The sequence below is a fragment of the Sorex fumeus genome, unplaced genomic scaffold (genome assembly GCF_029834395.1).
Source record: "Sorex fumeus unplaced genomic scaffold, SorFum_2.1 ptg000045l, whole genome shotgun sequence".
Taxonomy (NCBI): Eukaryota; Metazoa; Chordata; class Mammalia; order Eulipotyphla; family Soricidae; genus Sorex; species Sorex fumeus.
The window spans coordinates 3,820,830-3,845,592 of NW_026606102.1; the positions used below are offsets into that span (position 1 = coordinate 3,820,830).

Here is a 24,763-nt window from a genome sequence, read left to right on the forward strand (position 1 = left end):
CAAACGAGGTGCTTCAAATTGACCAGTTCGTTGACTGCCCCTTGTCTCAGTCTTGTAGGAAAGCAAAGAAAGCCAGCGTTCTACTGGGCAATTCCAGCACCACCTTCAGTGCCCCTGCAAGGAGAATGTCCTGGACTCTGACCATATCTCTGCGAGTGGAGAGCAGAGGACACAGCTCCCCTAGGACCCAGAGCTGCGTCCACCCACGTCCACACTCTGGGCGGTCCTTTGTAGCCTGCTGGAGACCCGCATGTGGGAAGAGACCAGCAGTGTGGATCTTTAGAACCGAGTGATGAGGGCAGGACGGGGAGACAGAAGCTGAGGAGGAGGTGGAGTTTCAGGCCAATGTTCAGACAGGGAGGCAGGAGGGCCAGGTGGGTCTGGGGTGTGAGGGCTAAGCACCCCATCTTCCACCCTGAAACATGAGACGCAGACATTTCCCTTTGGACAGGGAGCATTTAAAAAAAAAAATCTCTCCATCATCTCAGAACAGAGCGGCTCGCCCAGAGATATTCCCAACCTTGCGCCAGGCTGATTTCACCAGGGTGCCTCAGACAGGAGCAGACGTTGTCCCTCCACCTGTCCCCTGTCAATCCCAGCGGCCACAAACCTCCAGAACCCAGTGAAAAAACCCAGGTATGCGGGACTGGAGACTGAAAATGCCAGGCCTCAAGGGATGGGGGACAAGTGGCTCCTTCCCATCTCCCTGCCCCTTCAGGGTCCTGGCTGCCACATCCATGAACTGCCCCCGGGTGCCATTTACGCGCATTAATAGCCATGAGCCAGAGACTCACAAATGAATCTTGGAAATGAGTGATGTCCGTGGACCCCAATTATTTAATATTTTAGAATTCCAGGAGCGCGTGTGCAATGTTTCATGCTATTCATAACATTGTAGCACTGTGGCGCTGTAGCACTGTCCTCCCGTTCATCGAGTTGCTTGAGCGGGCACCAGTAATGTCTCCATTGTGAGACTTGTTACTGTTTTTGGCATATCGAATATGCCACGGGGAGCTTGCCAGGCTCTGCCATGCAGGCGGGATACTCTCAGTAGCTTGCCAGTAGCTTGCTTGCTATTCATAACAAGCAATACAAAATAAATTATTGTAAGCCTGTGGGGCAGTCTTGAGTGGTGGTGGGAAAATTCGAAATAATGGTGGTGGGATTGGTGTTGAAATATTGAATGTATTCAATTATTGTGAACAACTTTATGAAAAATACAATTTAAAAATATAAAAATCTCTCAATCATCTAGCAAGTTCCATCTTCTTGATGGTCTCCTTTCATCAAACCCCAAGAAATCAGAGCTTACTGCCCTATCAAACACAGGCATATTAAAGAGAAAGAATCAGGGGCTGGAGCGTTAGTACAGTGGGAAGGGTGTTTGCCTTGCACACGCCCGACTCTGATTTGATCCTTGGCACCCCACATGGTCTCCTGAGCACTGCCTGGAGTGATTCCTGAGTGCAAAGCCAGGAGTAACCCCTGAGCATCGCCAGGGGTGGGCCCCCAAAAAATGAAGAGAAAAAGAGGAAAAGAGTTAATGCCACTCTACACCTTTCTCTAACATTCGAACAAAAATCTGACTTACTCCATGCACCCGACTGACCCGGGTTCAATTCCTCCCTCTCGGAGAGCCTGGCAAGCTCCCGAGAGTATCTCGCCCGCACGGCAAAGCCTGGCAAGCTACCCGTGATGTATTCAATATGCCAAACACAGTAACAACAAGTCTCACAATGGAGACATTACTGGGCCCACTGGAGCAAATTGATGAACAACGGGAGGACAGTGCTACAGTGCTACTTCATGCGACGTCTTCCCAGAAGTGAAAACATGGATAAAGGTTTCCTTGATCACAGAAGGACTAAAAGCAGGTTATTACATTAATTCCTACAGACAAGGCAGCAGAGGCAAGGGGTGGTGGGCAGAGTAGGTGTGGGGCAACTTCCTGTGTCTATGCTGAGGCCCCCTAAAACATCAGCCTCTAGGCAGAAGACTCACTGCCTCTCTGAGAGGTCCACTTCATCTGAGCAGTTATTTATAAATAACCTGCAACCTGGCTGAGGTCTCGGGGGGCCGCGTTGCTATTTCAGGGCGGCCTGAGTTGGCTTAGCTCTGGCGGCCGGATGCACTTAGAGGCAAGGACGTGGCACAGCGGGGTGCGATCAGATGCACTTACCCGTCCCAAAGCTCTCCTCCCCACACAGGGACAGTTTGCTGGCATCCATCAGATTCCCGAAGAACTTCCAGCCCGTCGGAGTCTCATACAAAGCAATCTTTGTGGCGTGAGCCACCCTTCAAAGGCACGAAATCCAAGTTATATCCCAGCAGGGGCCGCGCGTGAGTTGGGGGTGGGGGGGAAGCTGCAGCCAATACTGTAATCAAGGGTACCACTGAGCATGGCCCCAAGGGAGCCTGCAGTCTAAGATGGGTGGAGAATTGTGAGAGGAAACTGGTGCACAGTGGGCTATTCTGTGTGGTATCAGGAGGATGCGGGTAGGATGAAGAAAGGGGCCAATTTCAATGACTGGGTTTCATTTTATTTAAAGAAGCGACAGAACTAGTTTTGAACCACATCGTCTGCTTTGGAGACAAGGCTGCAGCGAGGCCTGTTCCATAGGGGACGAGGTTCTGATGCCGTGATAGGATCGTGGTGAGCCTAGAGCTCAGTCGAGAGCTCAGCATTTTACAAGCAGGGGGACAGGACCCAGAATGTCTCGAGATGGGTCCCAGGCCACAGTCGCTGTGACCAACACGACCAGCACTTGCTCGCTTGCCCTGCACTGCCCTTTGATTTCAGCAGGAGGTGCCAGAAGCTCAGCACCCCACAGGGTCACTCACCTCTGCCGGCTTTATCCACAGGGGTCCCTGGTGCCTCTCCCCTCCAAGCTCCATCCCACTTCTCCCCGTAGACCTTTGCACTATTTGAAACCTTCATGGGGTGACTTTTAAGCTAACTTTCCTCTGAGCAGGAAGTCACTTTCCTCTGAGCAGGAAGTCACTTTCCTCTGAGCAGGAAGTTACTTTCCTCTGACTAGGAAGTCATTTTCCTCTGAGCAGGAAGTCACTTTCCTCTGAGCAGGAAGTTACTTTCCTCTGACTAGGAAGTCATTTTCCTCTGAGCAGGAAGTCACTTTCCTCTGAGCAGGAAGTTACTTTCCTCTGACTAGGAAGTCATTTTCCTCTGAGCAGGAAGTCACTTTCCTCTGAGCAGGAAGTCACTTTCCTCTGAGCAGGAAGTCATCCATGTGGTGTGACTTATCTTCCGGAAAGCTCTCCTCTTTGGCCAATGTATGTTCCGTTTGGGGGCCACACTCAAGGTGGTTTGGGTCATTCTTGGCTCTGTGATAAGGAATAACCCTTTGACTGTGCTCCGTGGAGCACAAGTGGTGCAAGGGATCAATCTGGAGTGGGTGGGGTCCAAGGCAAACAAGCTGCCCTAACCCCTGTACTGTCTCTCTGGTTCCTCAATGTAATATTTTGAACTCCCCAAGCCTTGTGCTCATTTACATTTTGGATAAATGCACCTGGAGTGTGTTTGCGTGTGCCTGGGCAACCGAGGGGGCTGGAGGAAGAGGGTCTCACTGAAAACTCTGTCCAAACACTGATCTGAATGCAAACGGCTCCTGCAGAAAGCTCTCTGCACACTGACCTGACTACATCTATGTATTAACATTCCATCAGGCTATTTTTGCTGCATCTCAGGCAGTGCTGGAGGAGGCCCAGGAGAGGCCCAGTGAATCCTGGATTCCCAGGCATTTCCTTTCCCGGGTCTGAGGATGAGGTGCTGCTCAGACCCTGCATTGCCCGGGACCAGCAGGGTTACCCCATTGGGGCCACACTGGGTCATGCTTGAGGGAGATTCCAGGGCTACACTTGGCCACGCTAGGAGGCCTGGAATGTGTCACGGGACTGGATTCCAGTCAGGTACATGCAATGGGTATGCCCTTGCCCCTTAATTAATCATTTTTTAAAACTGGTGTGTATGTGTGTGTGTGTGGAGGGGGGTAATATGGGGTAATAAGGGTGAGGTGTATGGGGTATGAGGTGAGTGTGGGTGTGGGGGGAGACGGTGAGGATGAGGATGCAGATAAGTATAGGGATATGAGGTGTGGGGAGGATGTGGGTGTATGTGAGGATGTGTGTGTGGGAATGTGGGGTGTGCATGGGGATGTGGGTGTGTGTGCGTGAACCGGATAGAGATGTGGGATGTATGGGGGGAGGTGGGTGTGTGTGGGAATGTGGGTGTGTGTGGGGAGGTGGGGTGTGGGGGGGGATGTGGGTGTATGTGAGGATGGGGAATGGAGGTGTGTGGGGGGTGTATGTGGGATGAGCTTTATGCAGGGATGTGGGGTGTATGCAGGTGGGGGTGGAGTGGGATTCTGGGGTGCCTGTGGGTGCACTATGTGTGGGGCCTACTTTGCGAGGCTGAGGTCTCCAGGATAGTCACCTCAAGGTGCCACCTACACACAGAGTCAGGCTGGAAGGGGAGATAGGGACGCTAAAGAGTGGGGGCCCTCAGAGAACCCGCCCACCGCTTCCTTCAGGGAATACCCAGGAACAGTGCGGAGGACGCCCTGGGCCCCGCCCCAACCCTGACCCACGGGCATGCGCTCAGGATGCGGGTCCGGGCGCCCAGGAGGCTGGCACCTACCGGTCCAGGGCGCCGCTGGTGGGCATGCTGCGAGCAAAGCCATGGACGCCCGTCCTCTGGAAGTAGGGGATGCTGGAGATGTTGGCGGCGATGACGGCCACCGAGTCCGAGGGATTCACGAAGAAGCCGTGCTTGCCCAGAATCATGTTCCGGTCCTGGGGGGGGGGGGGGCAAGGACCACCACTTAGTCCGGCCGCTGGAGACGCCAAATGAGCTCGGCGGGGGCTTTCGGGAGACAAGATGCTGGAACCGCCCCCCTCCACCCCCCCATCCCCCGCCTGGGGGCTGAGCCCCGACACTCCTCCTTGGGGGTCTGGCGCCAGAGTGGGGTCCCAGCTCTCTGCGCCCAAGGACGATGATGGCTTTTGTGCTTTATGTTAATCTTTTTGATCCATGATCTAACCAAATATCATCTATTACATTTACTAATATTTTTGCTTTTGAAGATATTGTCTTTCTTTTATTCTAGTTCTTTCTTTCTTTCTTTCTTTCTTTCTTTCTCTTTCTTTCTCTTTCTTTCTTTCTTTGGGTCACACCCAGCAATACACAGGGTTACTCCCGGCTCTGCACTCAGAAATTACTCCTGGCTTTGCACTAAGTAATTACTCCTGGCGGTGCTCAGGGGACCATATGGGATACTGGGAATCGAACCCAGGTCGGCCACATGCAAGGCAAATGCCCTACCCGCTATACTATTCTAGTTCTTAATGAAGTACCTTGAATGAGTTTGTGAAGCCAAGATTGGTTTCATTATTTAATTACTTTACATTAATTTCCTTTCATATCATGAATTCCATTTTTGAGGGAAGCATCTGAAAATTGAGCCCACATATGCTTAACTATTCGTATTTTTTTTTAGGGATTTTTATTTATTTTTTTTTCTTTTTTGGGTCACACCCGGCGATACTCAGGAGTTACTCCTGGCGGTGCTCAGGGGACCATGTGGGATCCTGGGAATTGAACCTACATCAGCCTTGTGCAAGGCAAACGCCCTGCCCACTGTACTATCACTCCAGCTCCAGTATTCATATTCTTTTATCTTTTTTAAATTTTTGCTTGACACCTGGCAGTTCCTAGGGCTTATTCCTGGCTCTGTGCTCAGAGATAACTTCTGACTGTACTCAGGATACCATATGGGATTCTAGGGTTTAAAACAAAGTTGGCTGCACATGTTCAAGGTTTACTATCTTACATGCGGTATTATTTCTTTGGCTTCTCATATTATTTTATAATTTGAAAAGAATATTGGTTTCATACTTATATATTTCCTGCTTAGATGATTCAAACTAATATTTATTTGACAGCATTACGTACTAATCAGAAGAAAACCAAAATGTTTGGAGGCAAAAGATATAATAATGTTTATGGCATTGGTGATAATGATATTCTTGACAAAGAAGAGGAGAGTGAAATGGTGAAAAAAGAGGTAGTAGTAATATTAAAATCAGATAAATCAAATAAAAATTTTGTTTGAAGATGGCCATAAAAAAAAAGGGACTGGAGTGATAGCACAGCAAGTAGGGCATTTGCTTTGCACGTGGCTGACCCAGGTTCAATTCCCAGCATCCCATATGGTCCCCTCAGCACTGCCAGGAATAATTCCTGAGTGCAGAGCCAGGAGTAACCCCTGTGCATCGCGAGGTGTGACCCAAAAAGCAAAAAAAGAAAAAAAAGGAAAGCCCCCCCACCCCCTTCTTGCATCAGAATTTGTGTTCTCCCTCCCCGGTCTTTTCCAAACTCTGGAACCCTGCCTCCACTCCTGAAGGAGAAAAGCCAGAGCTGGCTGTTCTCCCACCCTGAGCATCCAGGCAGCTTCCGCAGAAGGGCTTGGAGCTCGGGACCCCGCCACATGGCTTGAACCCGAGCCCTCGGCCGCCTCAGAGACCTGAGCAATGGGAGGGGGCAGTGCCCCCACCCCCCAGGCATAAGGATGGTCCCTATGTTCCCCAAGATCTCAATGGGAGGAAACTGTTCGATTTGAAACTGAAATTGTTGGGGCCACAGCTGGCGGTGCTCAGGACTCTGGGACCTGCACTCAGGGGTCTCTACTGCTGGGGTTCAAAGACCATACAGGGCACCAGGAATCAAACTCATGTTGGCCATGTGCAAGGCAAGCGCACGACCCACTGGACTATCACCCCAGCCCAGGAAACCATGGAATCCAGCAATGCTAACGGACAAAAGCCACACATGGGTCCCCAGATGTGCCAGACCCTGGTTGTATCCCTGACACCGCATGTAACCCTGGGGGTCCCTGATGTGGCCAGGCCCCGGGGGACTGTATCCGCAGGAACTGAACTTCTGATTGGCCAAGTATCACTGGCCACGGCCTCCCAGTTCGCCGGAGCAAGCTTGGGAGGTGCACCAAAGCCACTCCAAGATGTGTTTGATGACAGAAACACGTTGGACAGCATCCCTGCAATTCCACAGTGACAGACCAGACCGGGCTCCTCATCTGTGACACACTCGCCACTCACCCACGTCAGGGAACAGTCTGAAGCTGCCAGTGGGCTCCTAAGGCGGGTGTATCCCGTGCTCCTCATGCAGCTGATGTGGGTGAGTGACCAGGGACAGGCCCCACTCCTGGGAGACCCATAAGGGTCCTAGACCTAAACCTCTCTAAGGGCTCCTGGACCCTGACCAGCTCGGGAAGCGTCTCCCGCCATCCCCTCAGAGCCAGACCACAAAACGCCCCACCACTCCTGGTGGGCACGGGTGCATAAAATACACTGAGGATGCTGGTGTGGGACACAGAGGGTCCTGTCTGAGTTCAGCTGTGATGTCAGGAGCCATGAGGGACCCACTGCCTGCAGTCACTCATAGGCCCCTGGGGCTTGGTGGAAGCAGCCCCCCTCCTCCTCTCTGAGGGTCCGCTGGGCCCCCAGGCACCCCGACAGGCACCTGCACCTACCCCATCGCCGTCGAAAGCCGCTCCAAAGTCGTGCTCCCCCGACTTCATGGTCTCCACCAGGTCCGCCGCATAGGTGAGGTTGGGGTCTGGGTGGTGGCCGCCAAAGTCCTCCAGGGGAACGCAATTCACCGCCGAGTTGGCGGGCGCCCCAAGTTCTTCACACAGGATCTTCTTCACATAGGGCCCCACGACTGGGGAGAGCGGCAGGTAGGTCAGTCAGGCCCACAGGCCCGGGGCTGGAGGATAGACTGGTGGACAGTGGCCGCAACACAGTCCAGTGAGAGGGCTCGGGGACGGCCATGAGTGTCATGGGAGTGGAAGGGGCCACAAGGAGGAAGGAGGGAAAGAACCAAGGGACAACAAGCAGGGGGTTGCCTTGCATGTGGCAGACTTGGGTTCGATCCCCGGCACCCCATATGGTCCCCTGAGCACTACCAGGAGTAATTCCTGAGTGAAGAAGCCCTGAGCATCTCTCCGAGACGAAGGGGCAGGAGGAGGAGGAAGAGGAAAAGGAGAAGGAAGAGAAGGAAGAGGAAAATGAGGAGAAGAAAAAGAAGGAGGAAGAAAAGGAGAAATAGAAGAAAGAATAGGAAGAGGAGGAAGAAGAGGAGGAGGAAGAAGAAGAAAAGGAGGAGGAGGAAGAAGAAAAGGAGGAAGAGGAAGAGGAAAAGGAGGAGGAGAAGGAGAAAAAAGAAGGAGGAGAAGGAGGAGAAGGAAAAGGAGAAGGAGGAGAAAGAGAAGGAGAAGAAAGAAGAGGAGGAGGAGAAGAAGGAGAAGAAGGAGAAGGAAGAGAGGAAGAAATAATGAGGTGAGGTAGGGCAGGGGTCAGAGTGGTGGAGGCTGTCCCCTCCCCACTTGCATCAGGCACTGCGCCCCATCTCCTGTGCCCCCCATGGGGGGCAGCCTGGGGTCTCAGAGCTGGACCTGTAGCGAAGATTCTTGATTCACCCCTCAGGGTGAGTTGGCTCCAGGCCTGTGGAATGTTCTTCCATCTCTCCATCCACCAGCCCACCATGCGAGGCTGAAGGAGAGCAGCCCCCTCTGGGTGGATGTGGGGAAGGAGGGCTGAGGGAACTCACAGAAGCTACGAGAAGGAGTGGAGCCGAGACACGGCATGCAAGGGCACCCGCACCGCCAGAGTCGGGTTCTCAGATGAATCCTGGACGTGCCCGAATCACCCACGGAGATGCCTTCTCCCTCCCCCGGGCCCTCTGACAAACCCACAGGAAAGACACGGTCCAATGCTGAGTGCAACCACCTAGAATATTCCACCCTGAGGGGCAGCACAGAGGGTGGGAACTCATCACAGGACATACTGGCCCTGGGGACACTCTAAGGTGAGGGCAGGGTGGACGGCGTTTCCCCATATGGACCACGGCTCAGGGGGTTCTGACGTCACGGAGAGAGAGGCCTGGAGAAACGCAGATGCTGAGGCCTGAAGCCTGGTTCCTGCGACCAGCAAAGTCCACGGTGCTGACCAGCCCACGGCCCAGTGAGGGCCAACCGCACGGGTCCAGTTCCCTGTGTCAGCAGCCATCTCCGCTGACCCGGGCCCACGACCCAGGGAGGAAGAGGGGACAGAGACACATCCTGTTGTTTCTGGACTTAATCCTCACCCCACTCCTGTCCTCCTCCAAGAGAAGGCACCCGTGTGGGGGCCCGGGAGGAAGGGGCCATGCTGAGGACATCCGGCCCCAGTGAGAGCCCCCCCTGCCACCCTGGGAAAGAGAAGGGGGTGTGAAGGAGGAATGGGAGGTATCTCCTGAGGGGGAGGCGAGTGCCCAGGGAGCTGCTTTCTCCAGAGCCCAGCGCTCAAAATGGAAACACCGACCTTCACACTCGCTTGTCAGGAGGAATGTCTCTGCTATTTTTGCTGCAGACAAATTAGATTTTATCGGAGTGAACCCAACACGGGAAGGCTTCAAAGGAATGCCTGACAAACCACTGCGTGGGCTCTGGAGTAAAGTCTCTTGTGGTGGGGGTGTCCCACAGATCCCCAACAATGCAGGAAGCGGCTAGATGCCAAAACAGGGGGGGACCCTACCTCCGTGCATGGCGTCGATGCGGATCTTCAGACGGTTGGGGCCCGACAGCAGCTCTTTGAGGGCGTTGAAGTCAAAGATGTTTCTCAGCATGGCGGCATATGCTGCCACCGAGTCCACGATTTCCACTGTGAGAATGAGCAGCATTAAAAGGTACGGGAGGAAGCCATGGACTTTTGGGTGTTGATTTTGTTGCCTGCCACTTTACTAAACCGACCTATTGTTTCTCGGAGCTTTTCTGTAGAGTCTTTAGGGTTTTCTAAGTATAGTATCATATCGTCTGCAAATAGTGATAGCTTGACCTCTTCCTTTCCTATCTGTATGCCCTTGATACCTTGCTCTTGCCTAACTGCAATGGCCAGGACTTCCAGTACTATACTGAATAGGAGTGGAGCCTGCCTCATGGGCAAAGGGGAGAAGGCAGCTGGAATAGAGAAGGGATCACTAAGAAAATGATGGCTTGAGGAACTGCTCGGGATGGGAGATGTGTGCTGAAAGTAGATAATGGACCAAACATGATAACCTCTCAGTATCTGCATTGCAAACCACAATGCCCAAAAGTAGAGAGAGAATATGGGGAAATTGTCTGCCATGGAGGAGACAAAGATGCAGGAGGGCCAGAGAGATAGGACAGTGGTGACAGTGTTTGCCTTGCATGCGGCCGACCTAAGTTCAATCCCCAGCATCCCATAGGGTCCCCTGAGCACCACCAGGAATAATTCCTGTGTGCAGAGCCAGGAATAACCCCTGAGTATTGCTGGGTCTAACCCCCTCCAAAAAAACCCCTAAAAGATGCAGAAACTGGGCACATGAAGAAATACTAGCCTCACGGAGGATTCAACTGCTGTAAGTCAGAGCACCCATTTGTAAAGGACAGCTCTTAAACAGCTCCAGCTGACCGAGCCTTCCCATGCTATTTTATTTCATCCCAACTGGCAAATGCTGCTCACTGAAACCATGACCCTACAGGATTTCTCTCTCTCTCTCTCTCTCTCTCTCTCTCTCGCTCCCTCACACACACAGAGGCCTACCAGATACAGATGGATAAGGTGGTTTCTCTCTCTCACACACACACACACACACACACACTCCCAAGTCTTTCCCACTGTTTTTGCAAAACCAGCTTTGCAGAATAACTTAGCAGATAACTGTTGCAACTGTCTGCAGAAAGGACTAGCAGAAATTCACACTCCTGCAACTGTTTCTGTCTGACTTTGATTTTTTAAAACAGAAAAGAAAAGGGGTGGGAGGGGGCAGTGCTGGAGGGATAGCCTCTCTAGCAACAGGCTAGAGAGCTCGGCTTGCACGAGGCTGACCCATGTTTGATCCCCGTCATCCCATATGGACCCCTGAGCACCGCCAGGAGTAATTTCTGAGTGCAAAGCCAAGAGTAAACCCTGAGCATTGCCAGGTGTGGCCCAAAAACTTAAAGAAAGAAAATATCTAAGAATGATTACAAGTTGTGTTTCTGGAGAGAAGAGAAAACACATCTTTGTTCTGTTTGAAAACCCACCTCCTGGTTTTCAAAAAACAAACAGCAAAGAGGCTCCAAGCCCTTCCTTCTCCCTGTAGGACAGTCCCTGAACCCCAAGTCACATCTCTAACTATGTCAAGTCTTTCCCTTCCTGCATCATCTGTTGCGTATTTGGCTTCCTGGCCCAGGGGTGCTGGGCCCTCAAATCCCCTTCAAAAGTCCTATTTTACAGATGAAACGCTCACGGTCAGAACACTAAAGGCATATGCCCGCACAGCTGGGAGAGGACAGCTGGGAACTGTAGACACAGTGCACCAAGGGCCTTGCTCCCACAAGGCTCACCCAGCCATTGCCATGGCACGTATGTTTTGGTGTTATGGTAACAGGAAACACGACACCTACTTTCCTGTCCTTTATCAAGACCCAACTGCCAGCAAGACTTAAAGGTTAAAAAGGGGAAAACATCCAAGACACGAAGTATTGCTTTGCATACGGCCAACCCAGTTCAATTCCCATCTGCATGCAGTCCCCTCTGAGCACCACCAGGGGTCACTCCTGAGCAAGGCGCCCCGGAGTAACCTTTGTGCACTGCTGGGAGACACCAAAAAAGATTCTTTAAGGAAAAAAAAATAACACTGCCAGGAGTGATCCCTTACTCCTGACTGTGTGCTCAGGGATCACTCCTGGTAGTGCTCAGGGGTCATATGAAGTGGTGGGGTTCACACTCAGGTTGCCTGCATGCCAGGTAAGCACCCTACATACTGTACGATCTCCCTGGCTTTCAATGTGTTATTTTAAAGAGTTTTAACACATTGATGTGGGAATGTACCACCAGTAGCTCACACCGGGATGTGGCTTAATTAACATTAATCGCAGCCCTCATCCCCCTCTGTCAGCACGTTAATGAATCACTTTATATAAATCTGTGTAACAGAAGGATTTAATATGGTGCTCCTCAATGCAGAGCACCAGTCAGGGGGAGCCTCTGAGCACCCCTGAATGTAACCCCCAAAACAAAATCAAATGACCCACTCAGTACTTTGCCCATAAAAGGAGAGAGCTTAAACAGAATGCTGCTGAAAGCACGACATGTATTTTTATTTTCTGTACTTTGTGTGTGACACGGGGCCTGGGAGTGTTTAGTCCACCTTGTTTACCCTTTTTTAAATTAGAGAAATGCTTTTTTTTTTACTATTTTTAAACTAGATTTTTCCCCCTCTGTCCCTTTCGATCTGTTGTTCTGATTTTGAAACCTTACTCAGAATTACCGTGCAGTTTGTAATGAGCTGAGTAGACACCATCTGGGGCCATTTCTCTTAGCATCTGCTAACTCTGAGCATCGCCTGGTGACCTCCTGAACTGCAAGCAGAGAGCTAGTGTCTCATGAGCCATGAACGCGGCCCTTCCCAGCCGACCCGCTGCCGTGCTCAGCCTCCTGTGCTAGCTCCGTGGCTCCTGCCTAAGCTAATCCACAGTTAGTGTGAAGCAGCAGAAGGCTTCAGAGGCGTCACTGGCATCCCTCTGTCTTCAAGTCTTTATGTACAGTCCCCACTGAAAAGGTCAGTCAATACAAGGAAGCTGACGCATCTTTTTTAAACCCTGTGGCTCCGGTTGTTGGGATTTCTGGGGGTCTGAACATTACTGAAATACTGAGAATTGAAGACACTCTCCGGGTGTTCTCTAAGCGAGTCTCCAAGTGGCCCAAAGGCCACTCTGGCAGGTGCAGACAAAAGCGCATTCCCCGGAGTTGTGACCAGGACGAAGAAAGCCCCTTAGGAAAGGGCTGCAGGGGGCGCGGACACCACAAACCCGCATCCTCACTTCACTAATGGGAAAAACTGGACAAAGATTTTTTTCCTTCAACAACTGTGATGCCCTCAGGGACATTCAGTGGCAAGCTGACAACCAATAGGAGGTCTCGGCTCAGTCCTTAAAAAAAAATCTGATTTAATTGTACTGAATATTAGCACAAACAACAAACACTGTTCTCCCGTTGTTCATCAATTTGCTCGAGCGGGCCCAGTAATGTCTCCATTGCGAGACTTCTTGTTACTGTGTTTGGCATACTGAATACTCTCGGTAGCTTGCCAGGCTCTGAGAGAGGCGGAGGAATCGAACCTGGCTCGGCCAGGCTGGCTGCATGCAAGGCAAACGCCCTGCTGCTGTGCTGGAGTGATAGCACAATATTAGCACAATTTAAAAAAATGAATTAAATTAAAATCAAAGCCTCAATAGGAAAAGGAACAAACACGATAACCTCCCAGTATCTATATTTTTTTTAAATAATTTTGCTTCATTTAATTTTTTTTTTGAGTCACATCTAGAGATACTCAGGGGTTACTCCTGCCTCTGCACTCAGGAATCACTCCTGGTGGTGCTCAGGGGACCATATGGGATGCTGGGGACTGACCTCCTGTCAGCTGCATGCAAGGCAAATGCCCTACCTGCTGTACTATCATTCCAGTCCCTCTCAGTATCTGTATTGCAAAACTATAGTACCCAAAAAAGAGAAAGAGGGGAGGAGAGAGAGAGAGAGAGAGAGAGAGAGAGAGACAGAGAGCCAGAGAGAGAAAGGAGAAAGGGCCTCCCATAAAGGCAGGCTGGGAGGGAACCTGGGGACATATACACTAACACTGGTGGAAGAATGGGTATTGGGTGTTGTAACATTATATGACTGAAACCCAACCACGAGGAACTTTGTAACTGTGTATCTCATAGTGAGTCAATTAACAAAAAGTAAACTAATAAAATCAAAGCCTCAGCTTCATCACCAGTCACACCGGAAGCTGCATCCTACCTCCCTGCTAGGAACTTGCTCCTGGACCCCTCTTAGCCTCTGCCTCACCATCAGGAATAAAAGAGCTACGTCACTCCAGTGCCGCCCACTCGGGGCTGCTGAGACTATAAAGAAAACAGCAGGGGATGATCCTGGCACGTCACAGCAATTCAATGCACCTTCACCACACATGAACTCTCCCAGGGCTCCTGGTCCAGGCTGCCCATTTTACAGGTGTGGTAACTGAGGTTTGGGGATTTGGAATAACCACCTCAGAATCACAAAGGATAAGCAGCAGGCAGGGCTCAGAGCCCCTGAGCATCTCGGGACTCCCAACTCTCGCCCTGCCCTTTTTCGCATGCATGACAAGCTTAGCAGCCAACCTCTCCCCAGCGTGGAAGGTTTCCCCCCCATCCTCACGACAACCCACTTAGAACCCCCGAGTGGAAACTGTTCCAGCTAAAACCGGGAGTGGGGCCAGAGGGAGAGGGAGAACGTGCCTGTGAAGGGTTTGAACTTGTTTTCCAGGTCAAACTGCTGCTTTCCCAGAACCCCGAGGTCGACTTTCAGGTCCGGGCAAATTGCATATTCCTCGATGGTCTTGCTGATCTGGAAGATCTTATCCGTTATGGCTTCCGGAGCAGGGCCTGGGAGTCACAAAGCAAGCAGTGGGTGGTCACGTGGTGTGGCCGGACACCGATGGACAAAAAGCTCACCTGGGGCCTCCCCACTAAGCTTGTGGCCCAGGCCTGGCACAGGCAGCAAAAGCCTGAGAGTTCACACAATCACGTCCCTGCCTGTCCACAGGTGGTTCCTTATCTGTAGAAGCATGGCGGGAAACACATTTCCCTCCCACTGAAGACTCCGGCTCAGCCACAGATCAGCGCCCGAGAGTTCACGGGCACCCACCAGCTGAAGAACTGGGCGGTTGGGGGCTGGAGCGATAGCACAGTGGGTAGGGTGTTTGCCTTGCACACGGCCAACCCGGGTTTGATTCTCAGCATCCCACGTGGTCCCCTGAGCACCACCAGGGATGATTCCTGAGTGCAGAGCCAGGGGTAAGCCCTGTGCATCGCCAGGTGTAACCCAAAAAGAAAAAAAAAAGAACTGGGCAGCTAGGGTCCTGTAACCAGAGCGAACTCACCGCCATTGGAAATGTTGAATTTGATGCCAAAGTCTCCATTGGGGCCCCCGGGGTTGTGGCTGGCCGTCAGGATGATCCCTCCAATGGCGTTGATCTTTCTGATGATGCAGGACACTGCCGGGGTGGACAGGATTCCGTTCTGTCCAATAACCAGGCGCCCAATCTGCAAGGAAGCACAGAGCACACACTTCGTAACCTGCTGGTCCTGCAGCCAAGGTGGAGGGAACCTTCAGGGCCAGGCAAGTTGCTTCTCTTTCTTTTTCTTTTCGCTTTTGTTTCTTTGGACCAGTGTGGCAGTGCTCAAGGATCACTCCTGGCGGGGCTCAAGGGACCATATGGGATGCTGGGGTCGGCTGCATGCAAGGCAGATGCCCTACCCACTGTGCTATAGCTCCAGCCTAGCGAGCTGCTCTTTAATAAATACATACAACTCGAGCTGAGAGGCTGTTGCTTTTTTTCACTAGAATCTTGTAACTATGTTACATACCATTATGGTAGAAGTGGAATCTCTGGAATTGGTTGTTTGGGGTAGTATGTGATCTGGTGGGGGGATGGACGCAGTACAGGAGACCCCGCAAGAGCACAGGGAGTATTTGCTCCTGCTTTCTCTACCATTCCACACCAGATTCACAGCTAGGATAGGCTTGGAAAATGGTGAGAAAATTAACACTTGTACCCCATTCAGTACCCCGCTCATTCATATTTTCAAAAAAAGGAAAGGTTTTTTTTTTGTTTATTTTTTTGTTTGTTTGTTTGTTTTTTGGGTCACGGGTGATGTTCAGGGATTACTCCTGGCTCTGCACTCAGGAATTACTCCTGGTGGTGCTCGGGGGACAATATGGGATGCTGGGAATCGAACTAGGGTCAGCCGCTTACAAGGCAAACACCCTACCCACTGTACTATCACTCCAGCCTGGATTTCTTCTCTTTAGAAAAGAAAAAATGTTAGGCTGGAGAGAGCGCACAACAGGTGAGCCACTTGCCTTGCCTGCAACTGACCCGGATTCAATTCCCAGCCCCTCATATGGTCCCCCAAGGCCACCAGGAGCGATCCCTGAGTGCAGAGCCAGGAGTGAGCCCTGAGTACGGTCAAGTGTGGCACCGATAAAACTAAACAAACAAAAAGCTGTCTTTGGGGCCACACCTGGCAGTGGTGGGGGCAGATGGTGCCTCCTGGTGGTTACCCTTAGGAATTGCTCCTGCCCGTGGCTGGGGACCACATGGTAGCAAGAACTAAACTAGGATTCCTGTGTGCAAAGCCTGTGCCAGCCCACTAGTGATCTCCCTGCCCCCTGTTAAAGGACTCCTACCCAAAGGGAAAACATGTGCCAATTTAAATGTTTGGGAAGAAGCGCACAAGTTCCTAAGAAACAAATTTATAAAATGAGTTTCATAAACATGTGTTCCCAGCTGAGCGTGGCGTTTGCTAGAGGGGGGTCCCTGCATGGGGAAAGGCCTGTTCAGACATACCAGGGCTCCCTTGGGGGAGGAGCGGCCAGAGCAGGGCATGTGGGGGCTATCACTGAGGGACAGGTCCCAACCACCTGCAGGAAAGGGCCACAGTGCACCGGCCCGGAGCTCTTGGCCCACTCAGCCTCATCCTCCCGGATCACATGTGACACATTTCTGCTCCAACACAGCCCAAGCTGGGAATGAAAGATGAGGCCCTTTCACTCCCTCTGATCTTCTTGGGGCGGTAACAGCTCCAGGGATCATGAAACAGCAACGGGGGCGCAGAGCGATAGCACAGTGGGGAGGGCATTTGCCTTGCACACGGCCGATCCCAGTTCAATCCCCAGCATCCCATATGGTCCCCCGAGCCAAGCACAGCCAGGAGTGATTCCTGAGTGCAGAGTCAGGGGTAACCCCTGAGCATCGCTGGGTGTGACTCAAAAAGCCAAAAAAAAAAAAAACCACAGCAAGTGGGGGTCGGGTGGTTTCTGCTCGGCATTTCTCCTGTGCCAGGAAGAAGAGAAGGCATGTTGTTGGGGGTGAACTTGCCAGTGAAGATTTCCAGACTCCCTGGGAAAGTCGTTCTGGAACCAGGCACCCCATTGCCTCCGTGAAGGTCTGCCCAGCCCCCCCCCGGGGGCGGCAGGTGTATCCCCTGGTTCCCCGGGGGTCACCTCTGAACACTATGGGTCTTCTGGGGCAGGTTCCACGTCTGCTCTGCCTCTCAGGGGAAGTGGGATTACCGGGCTGTCACCCGCTCCTGCAGGGACTCAATGAACGTGTGGAATACAGCACCTGCTTGTGGAGTGCATGGTCACGAGTTCAAGTTCCGGCTGCCCCCCATGTGCTGACGGGCACCCTGGGCGGCTCTGCCTTCTGTGAGCCCCAGCTGCACTACAGCCTGTGGGAGCACCATGCCAAGGGGTGCAGACCCGGGAAGGCTGTGTATGAGCACTGCAACGAGCCCCCCTCCCCGCAGAGCACTAAGGGGACAGACCCCAGGGTGTTCATGTATAAGCAACACAACCAAAGGAGCACAGACTCTGGGAGCACAGACTCTGGGAGCACCGCCACTGAGTATCCTAGCAGCTGCTCTCTCTCTCGTGGGTATGCCTCCTTCCAGAGCATTCTCTGGCGAGGCACCCCCAGAAACATCAGCCCAGCCCTCGACCTCACTTGGATATGAGACTAGTCCGTTCCACCCTCTTTCCCTGAGAGATGCCAGAGGTGCCCTCACAGCTCCTGATGCAGTTTCCCGGGCCGCTCTCCCTCCCACCTGCAAGCCCAGCTTCTAACTGCACCCTCCTCTCCTCAAAGATTTCTCTTCCTTCCACCCTGGAATCCAGAAATCCCACTTCAAGAAACAGAGGCAAAAGCCAGCATGACTGACAGAGCCCACGCGCGTGGCGGGATAGTCTACGAGAGCTGAAGGGGCAGCCCCGGGGATCACAGGTCCCCACAGAACCCCACCCACCCATGGTGGGCTCAGCCCCTCACACAAACCTCATCGGGGCATGCCAGAAGCAGTTGCTGGGTGCCACCAGCCACACCCCCACCCCAGGACCAAGGCCACATGTTCCACTTGTGGGAGGTGTGTGGCCTCAGCTGGCAGCAGCTGCTGCCCGGGCTAGTGGGGGCAGCGCCGGGGGAGGGAATGCCGAGCACGGGTAGGGGTGGACAAGACACCCCAGCACACTCCAGCTAGAGGTCACATCACCAACTCCGTGCCCAGAGCCCATGGAGTCTGTGTCTGCACACACTTGACCACAAACATGCAAAATTAAAACCACAGAAGAAATCCCTTCTGGACTCCCAAACACCTGCCAACTGAGCTCAATCCTCCGCCATCAGCCTCATCTTCCTGCCCGTCCTCCTCTCTCACCATCATCTCCTTTCCTCGGCACTCCACCTGGCTAGACACCCCACGGCTGCCCCAATAGTATAGGGTCAAACATGGTAGGGAGTGAAGTGACTGTATAATGTTTCACCTGCAGGTGAATTTGGCGAGAGAAAGTAACCTGGAGGTTTGATCCCTGGCAGCCCGGACGGTCCCCTGAGCCCATCAGGAGTAATTCCTGAAAGCAGAGCCAAGAGTAAGTCCTGGGCACCACCAGGCATAATCTCCCCACCAAAAAAAAAGAAAAAAAATTTTTTAAAACTGAGCTTACATGTAGAGTTGTATATGCAGCTGACAGGGGTTCTTGGGACAGTAATGGAAGGAAGCAAGCATGCTAGTGATGGTGTTGGAATAGTATGTACATGGAAAGTATAATGAAAAGTATTATAAATTCTGGCAGTTCAATAAAAATAGTCCCACTGTAGCACTGTCCTCTCGTTGTTCATTGATTTGCTCAAGCAGGCGCCAGTAACGTCTCACAACAAATTGTGAGACTTGTTGTTACTGTTTTTAGCATATTGAATACCTCACAGGGAGCCTGCCACACTTTGCCATGTGGGCAAGATACTCTCAGTAGCTCGCCGGGCTCTCCGAGAGGGGTGGAGGAATCAAACCCAGGTTGGCCATGTCGGCCGTGTACAAGGCAAACCCCTTACCTGCTGTGCTATCATTCCAATAAAAATGGTTTAAAAAAAAAAAAGTAACCTGGAGTTTTTTTATGTTCCACAAAGGAAACCATGTTCCCTTGTCTGTGCCCTGCCAGTGGTACATGGACATTCTCTGCCCGTCCTAGAATTTCTGTCTGTGTTTATAAAAGCTCAGGGGATTGAACTGGATCTGCTCAGAGGAGAAATGGAGCCCCCCCCCCCCCATCCTCTGGGGGGCATACTAATCGCCTGCAAATGCAGACAGCTTGATGCAAATAAAAATAGAGAAACATGGGGACGGAGCCATAGTACAGCACATAGAGTGTTTGCCTTGCATGCAGCCGGCCCGGATTCGATTCCCAGCATCCCATAGGGTCTCCTGAGCACCGCCAGGAGTAATTCCTGAGTGCAGTGCCAGGAATAACCCTGGAGCATCGCTGGGTATGACCCAAAAGCCAAAAAATTAAAAATTTAAAAATAAAGAAACTGGGGCCAAAGAGAGTCCTGCTGTGGGGTGCAGACTTTGCACATCACTGATGCCGGTTAAATTCCTGGCCCCACTCAGTCCCCCCAAAATCACAGGGTGTGGCCCCTTGGAGGCCCCCAGCCTGGTTCGGACAACAGGGCAAGGCCCGAGCACACCAAGTTCTTGCTTTGAGCTACTGGCCCAGCTAGCCCCAAACACTACCCCAATAAACAGAAAATGGAGAAACTTCTCACACAGGCTGACTGTATGTGATGGCCCATAAACAAAGGACAGCCAGGAGACAGTCAAAGGGCTGGAGCACAAGCTTCGTATGCTACAGAAACCTCTGTACGGGGCTGGAGCAACAGCACAGCGGGGAGGGCATTTGCCTTGCACGTAGCCACCTGGGGTTCGGGAGAGCCAGAAGTAACCCCTGTGCGACCCCAAAAGAAAATAAATAAATAAGGAAACCTCTGTGCATGGTCTTTCCTTCAGATCTCCACACAGGGACGCTGAAGGAGTCAGAATCATGGTCCTGGACTGGAGAGACAGTACAGAGGGAAGCACCCACCTTTGCACATGACCGAGCCAGTCTGACCCCCATCCTGCATAGGGTTCAAGGAGCAGAGAGCCAGGAGGAAGTCCCTGGGAAGGATCCAACTCCCCCACCCCACACCCAAATGATGCAGGGCGCCTTAGGAAAGGAGAAGTTCAAACAGTACAGGATCTGGGCGGTATTAGCAAATGAAGGGGCCACTGTGTCACTAAATGTCTAAGTAGCTCCAGAAAAGAGCAGGGTTGCTTTATTCCTTAGTTTAGGCTTTTGCAGTCACACCCAGCGATGCTCAGGGCTTACTTCTGGCTCAGCACTCAGGAATTACTCCTGGCTGTGCTCAGGGGACCAAAAGGGATGTCGGGGATCGAAGCCGGATTGGCTACATGCAGAGCAAACGCCCTCCGCACTGTACTAACTCTCCACTCCCGGCAGAATCGCTTTAAAGGCAACACGATTTTTAGAGGAAGGAATGTCCTTGTAAAAACTTGGACATATTGCCTGGGCTGCCCCAGTTCTTAACAAATAGGCAGAGACCCTATTTAGTCCATTACTATCACTGAAATGCATTATTTAATAAACCTTCCGAGCATAAATCTGCGAAATTCCGTAGGGGCTTCCCGAATTATACATTCCCAGCACTCTGCATACATCCTTCAAGCTCCACACAAAAATGAAATGAAGCCAAATATATCACCACAAAGAGGACAGCACGCCAGATCCACTCCACAGGCCAGATCGACACCGAGAAATAATGTTCCACCCACTGCCTCTCAAAAGATCCAAAGCGTCTTAATAGCATTCCCGCCGCAGCTCTCCGCCAAGGTGAAATTTATGGCACGTCACATTTTATCTGAGAAGGGAGTCGGTTTCATAATCATATCCTCGTCAAGTGCTTTATCAGCTTTTTTTTTTTAACACAAGAGGTATTATTTCGATTCTGAAACTAAAAGAAATCCGTGTGTTATAAACAACGGGATCTAAAAGCACTTTCACATTTAATTTGGCAGCTTGCGTGTTTTAATTTGGCTTGGGCAATCACACCTGTTAGTTAGTGTCTAACTAACTCGGGCTGGAAAGGAGCAGACGGCAGGCTCGGTTTGCAATGCTAAATTCTGTTTTCAGAACCAGCCTGGCTTCCAGAAAAGAAACACAGCAGGTTTTTTCGGTGGTTTTTTTTTTGGTTGGTTGGTTTTGCCTTTTTATATATATATATATATAATTTTTCAAATGCTAAAGGGATGTGTGCTTCAGAATATCACTAAGGATCATCTGAAGCACTAAAAATAAATTCCTGGGCCCACATAAGAATTTGCAGTGCAAAAAATGGCAGTGCCCCATGCCCACCTCCAGGTAAATTGTGCAAATAGTTAGACAACCAGGACCAATGCCTTTCTGGTGCCAAAGTCCCTCTGATTAGCTAATTCAATCAACTTTTTCGAGTTTCTGCAGAGGCTCCTGACACCTTGGTCATGCGAGAGTTACTATCTCTGCACAGTTACACAGATGGGCTGCACACGGGGTTTCTCTATGCCCAGGGTTATTCTAAGCAGGTCCCCCAGAACTGGTGTGCTTCTGGGCACACCTGGCCATTTCCCAGGTCCAAGCCCCACTCTGCCCAGGCATTCCTGCCTGACTACCAGGATCCAGAAACAACCGCCAGTCCTGGCTTTTGTTACCCTGTTTGACAAGTGACTGAACTCCAACAAGGAAGCCATTGAAAAAACAACACTGTTCTTCCTCCCCCCCCCCCCCCCCTTACAGCCTTCTCCAGGGGCTCTGGTCACTGCAAGGAACGTGGACAGGTCAGGCTAAGACTGGGGCTGCCTTTTCAACGTCTGAAAAGCAACCGGGATTGGGTGAAGCCACAGACAACCGAGCAGAGGAGTTCGCAGCACTTACACCCACGGGAGCATTTCCAGAACCTTCTGGCAAGGTAGAGATCTCTGCAACCAGGAGAAAATACAACTGCTCGTGAGGCAGGAGAGACCGTACAGGGGTTAGTAAGGCGCTTGCTTTGCTGCGGACCCGATTCTATCAGGCACCTCACGCACCGGGTCCCTCCAGCCCACCGCGAGGACTCCCTGAGCACAGAGCCAGGAATAGTCAGCCCTGAGCACTGCTGGGAGGAGCCCAAACACCGAAACCAAAAATAAATACTCCAACTGGTTGTTAGTAGGACGAACGCATCTGCCACAGGCCATGCTCTGCCCGTTACTCCCGCTCGCATCCAAACGCAGAGGCCAGGCTTCCGAAACCCACCCCGTTGGCGGCCGCCATCTGCACGATGGTCTCCAGGGCCGATCTGTTCAAATAGCGTCCGTCCCCTCCAGCCACCAGGGACGCTCCCTGGCGATCTTTGAGGTCGATGGAGAAGAAGAGGCTCTGGATGAAGTTCTCCAGGTAGCAGGGCTGTTCCTCAAAGTGAGACGTGCGTCTGCGCAGCCCCCCGGCCCCCGCGCGCTGGTCCGGGTAGGGCACCGTGGGGACGGTCAGCAGAGGGAGCGGCCCTTCCTCCAGCCACCTGGGCCTGCCATAGATCCAGTCTTCCAGATAGCTCATGCTGCCCGTCGGGGCCACGGTTCCCTCACGATGGAAACCCAAGAGCCCCCAGATCCGGGAGAACCCTCAAATCAGTCTCTCCAGGTGGAGGCTGGCCCTGGGTCGTCACTGGAGCTAAGCTAGGGGTGGTCCAGACCAGCCCTGTCTACAGAGAAGCAGGGGTTCCGCCCTGGCATCGCCTCCGGAGGCCCCAGAGGCCACACGCACACCCACAGCCCAGCAGGCAACTGCATTCACAGCCGTTTGCATGAGGACTCTGCAGCCCAGCGCGATGCCCTTCGATTATTTTTGCCTCCTTCCCCATGGGGGCGGAGAGGGCTCCAGAGGCTGCTGTGGGCAGCGGACTTCAGTTACAAACACCAGCTGGCTGCCAGGCACCACTCGGCGCCACTCGGCGCGGGGGCTGCCTCCTGAGGCCACGCCATGAGCCAGACACCCTCGGGTGCCGGCCGCTGCTCCTGACACCCCTTCCACCAAGCCCCCCGGGCGGCGGTGCCAGGCCAGCTACCCAGGGAAGGCACAAGCTTTGCCCCGAGCTGGGGTGCTCCCTGCCCCCTAGCTGAGAAGGCTCAGCTAGGAAAAAATAGCTCAGTGAATCCTCGGACAAGGTTTGACAACCCCAGGGGGAGTTAGAGCAATTTTCACAAATTTTCTTTGACTGGAGTGTTTTTGATAATTCCCGTTGGCTGTTTAGTTATAACAACCAACATGGAATAAATTATTGTGGGCCTGGGAAGGGGGCAGGCTTGGAGGGTGGTTGGAAAAACGGGGACAGGGATGGAGGGAAGGTCACTCGGGTGGGGGGATTGGTGTTGTGATATCGAAAACCCACAACAACGGTATGATGAACAACTCTGTAAACCACAATGCTCAAGTATTTTATTTTTTTTGGAAAAACCACTGGGGCCTCTGGCAAGCATGTGTGTGAGCACTGTAATGGCCCCTGATGAGCACCACAGCCATGACTTGTGGGCCTCAACCGACATGCCAACACACGGCCAACGAAGGTGAACTTGGGAGCACACAGAGAGGGGGGTCTGTGGGTCCCATCATTGCAACAAAAGCAACCCAGGGACCAGGGAAGAACTATAAAGGAATCGGTAAGTAAATTAAAATGGGAGCAAAGGTACCTTTAACAAAATTTTAAAGCACTAAAAAGAGAGTCTGGGGCTGGAGCAATAGCACAGTGGTAGGGCGTTTGCCTTGCACGCAGCCAGTCCGGCCAAGCTGGGTTCAATTCCTCTGCCCCTCTTGGAGAGCCCGGCAAGCTACCGAGAGTATCTCGCCCGCACGGCAAAGCCTGGCAAGCTACCCATGACGTATTCAATATGCCAAACCCAGTAACAACAAGTCTCAAAAATGAACACGTTACTGGTCCTCCTCGAGCAAATCGATGAACAATGGGAGGACAGTGACAGTGTTTTCAAAACGAGAGTCTAGTGAGGAAACTCCCAGTTCTGTGCTCGGGAATCACCTCTGGTAGTACTCAGGGAATGCTATGCGATGGTGGGGATCAAAACTGGCCTCCTCCTGCCTGGCCCCCCAAGTCTCTCTCCCACCCTGTGGTAGTTTTCCTGATGAACTCTTGAAACATTAGTGAGGCTCAGGGGCCTTTGGCCACATGGGGACCCCCATTTCCCCAGCACCTGCCCATTCCAGCCCGTTTTCTGCCACCCGTCTGCCCCTCTCCTCAGGAAACTCTCTCTGCAGTTGGGGAGGGTCACAAAACGTTTTTCTGGGGCTTCCCCCCTGCGTTCATTCATTTACCAAATCAATAAATGCTCAGGACACACCAATAGCATAAAATGAGGCATGATGGGGAATCGAGGAGCCATTATGCGAATTCGAAAAAGAAATTCAACACACCACGTACCAGCATAGCAGCAGGGCCTGGCTACACGCCCTCCAACAAGTCTCGTTTCCAGAGATGTCAAACACCTTTAGCCGCCACCTCAGCCACTCAAACGCCTCCATTCATCTGTGTGGATTCATGGAAAACTAGTTTCTAAAGATAATACTCTGGGCGCAAAGAGATAGTACACCAGGTGAGGAGTTTGCCTTGCAAGTGGCCAACCCAGGTTGGATTCCCGGCACCCCATATAGTCCCAGTGCAGAGCAAGTAGTAAGGCCTGAACTCTTCCAGGTATGAACCAAAAACAAACAAACAAACATTTTAAAGGAATTT

The 24,763-nt window shown here is 52.1% G+C and overlaps 1 protein-coding gene across 1 annotated transcript in view; it reads right to left on the reverse strand.

Moving 5' to 3' along the window:
• PGM1 (phosphoglucomutase 1) overlaps nucleotides 1-24,763 on the reverse strand; it is a 75,216-nt gene that overhangs the window by 18,276 nt on the left and 32,177 nt on the right. Inside the window, exons 2-7 of the mRNA XM_056122259.1 lie at nucleotides 15,002-15,164; nucleotides 14,358-14,504; nucleotides 9,610-9,735; nucleotides 7,566-7,756; nucleotides 4,655-4,809; nucleotides 2,180-2,295 (exon numbers count right to left, since the gene is read on the reverse strand). Coding sequence (XP_055978234.1) covers nucleotides 2,180-2,295; nucleotides 4,655-4,809; nucleotides 7,566-7,756; nucleotides 9,610-9,735; nucleotides 14,358-14,504; nucleotides 15,002-15,164 — 898 coding nt within the window. The remainder of the gene's footprint in view (nucleotides 1-2,179; nucleotides 2,296-4,654; nucleotides 4,810-7,565; nucleotides 7,757-9,609; nucleotides 9,736-14,357; nucleotides 14,505-15,001; nucleotides 15,165-24,763) is intronic.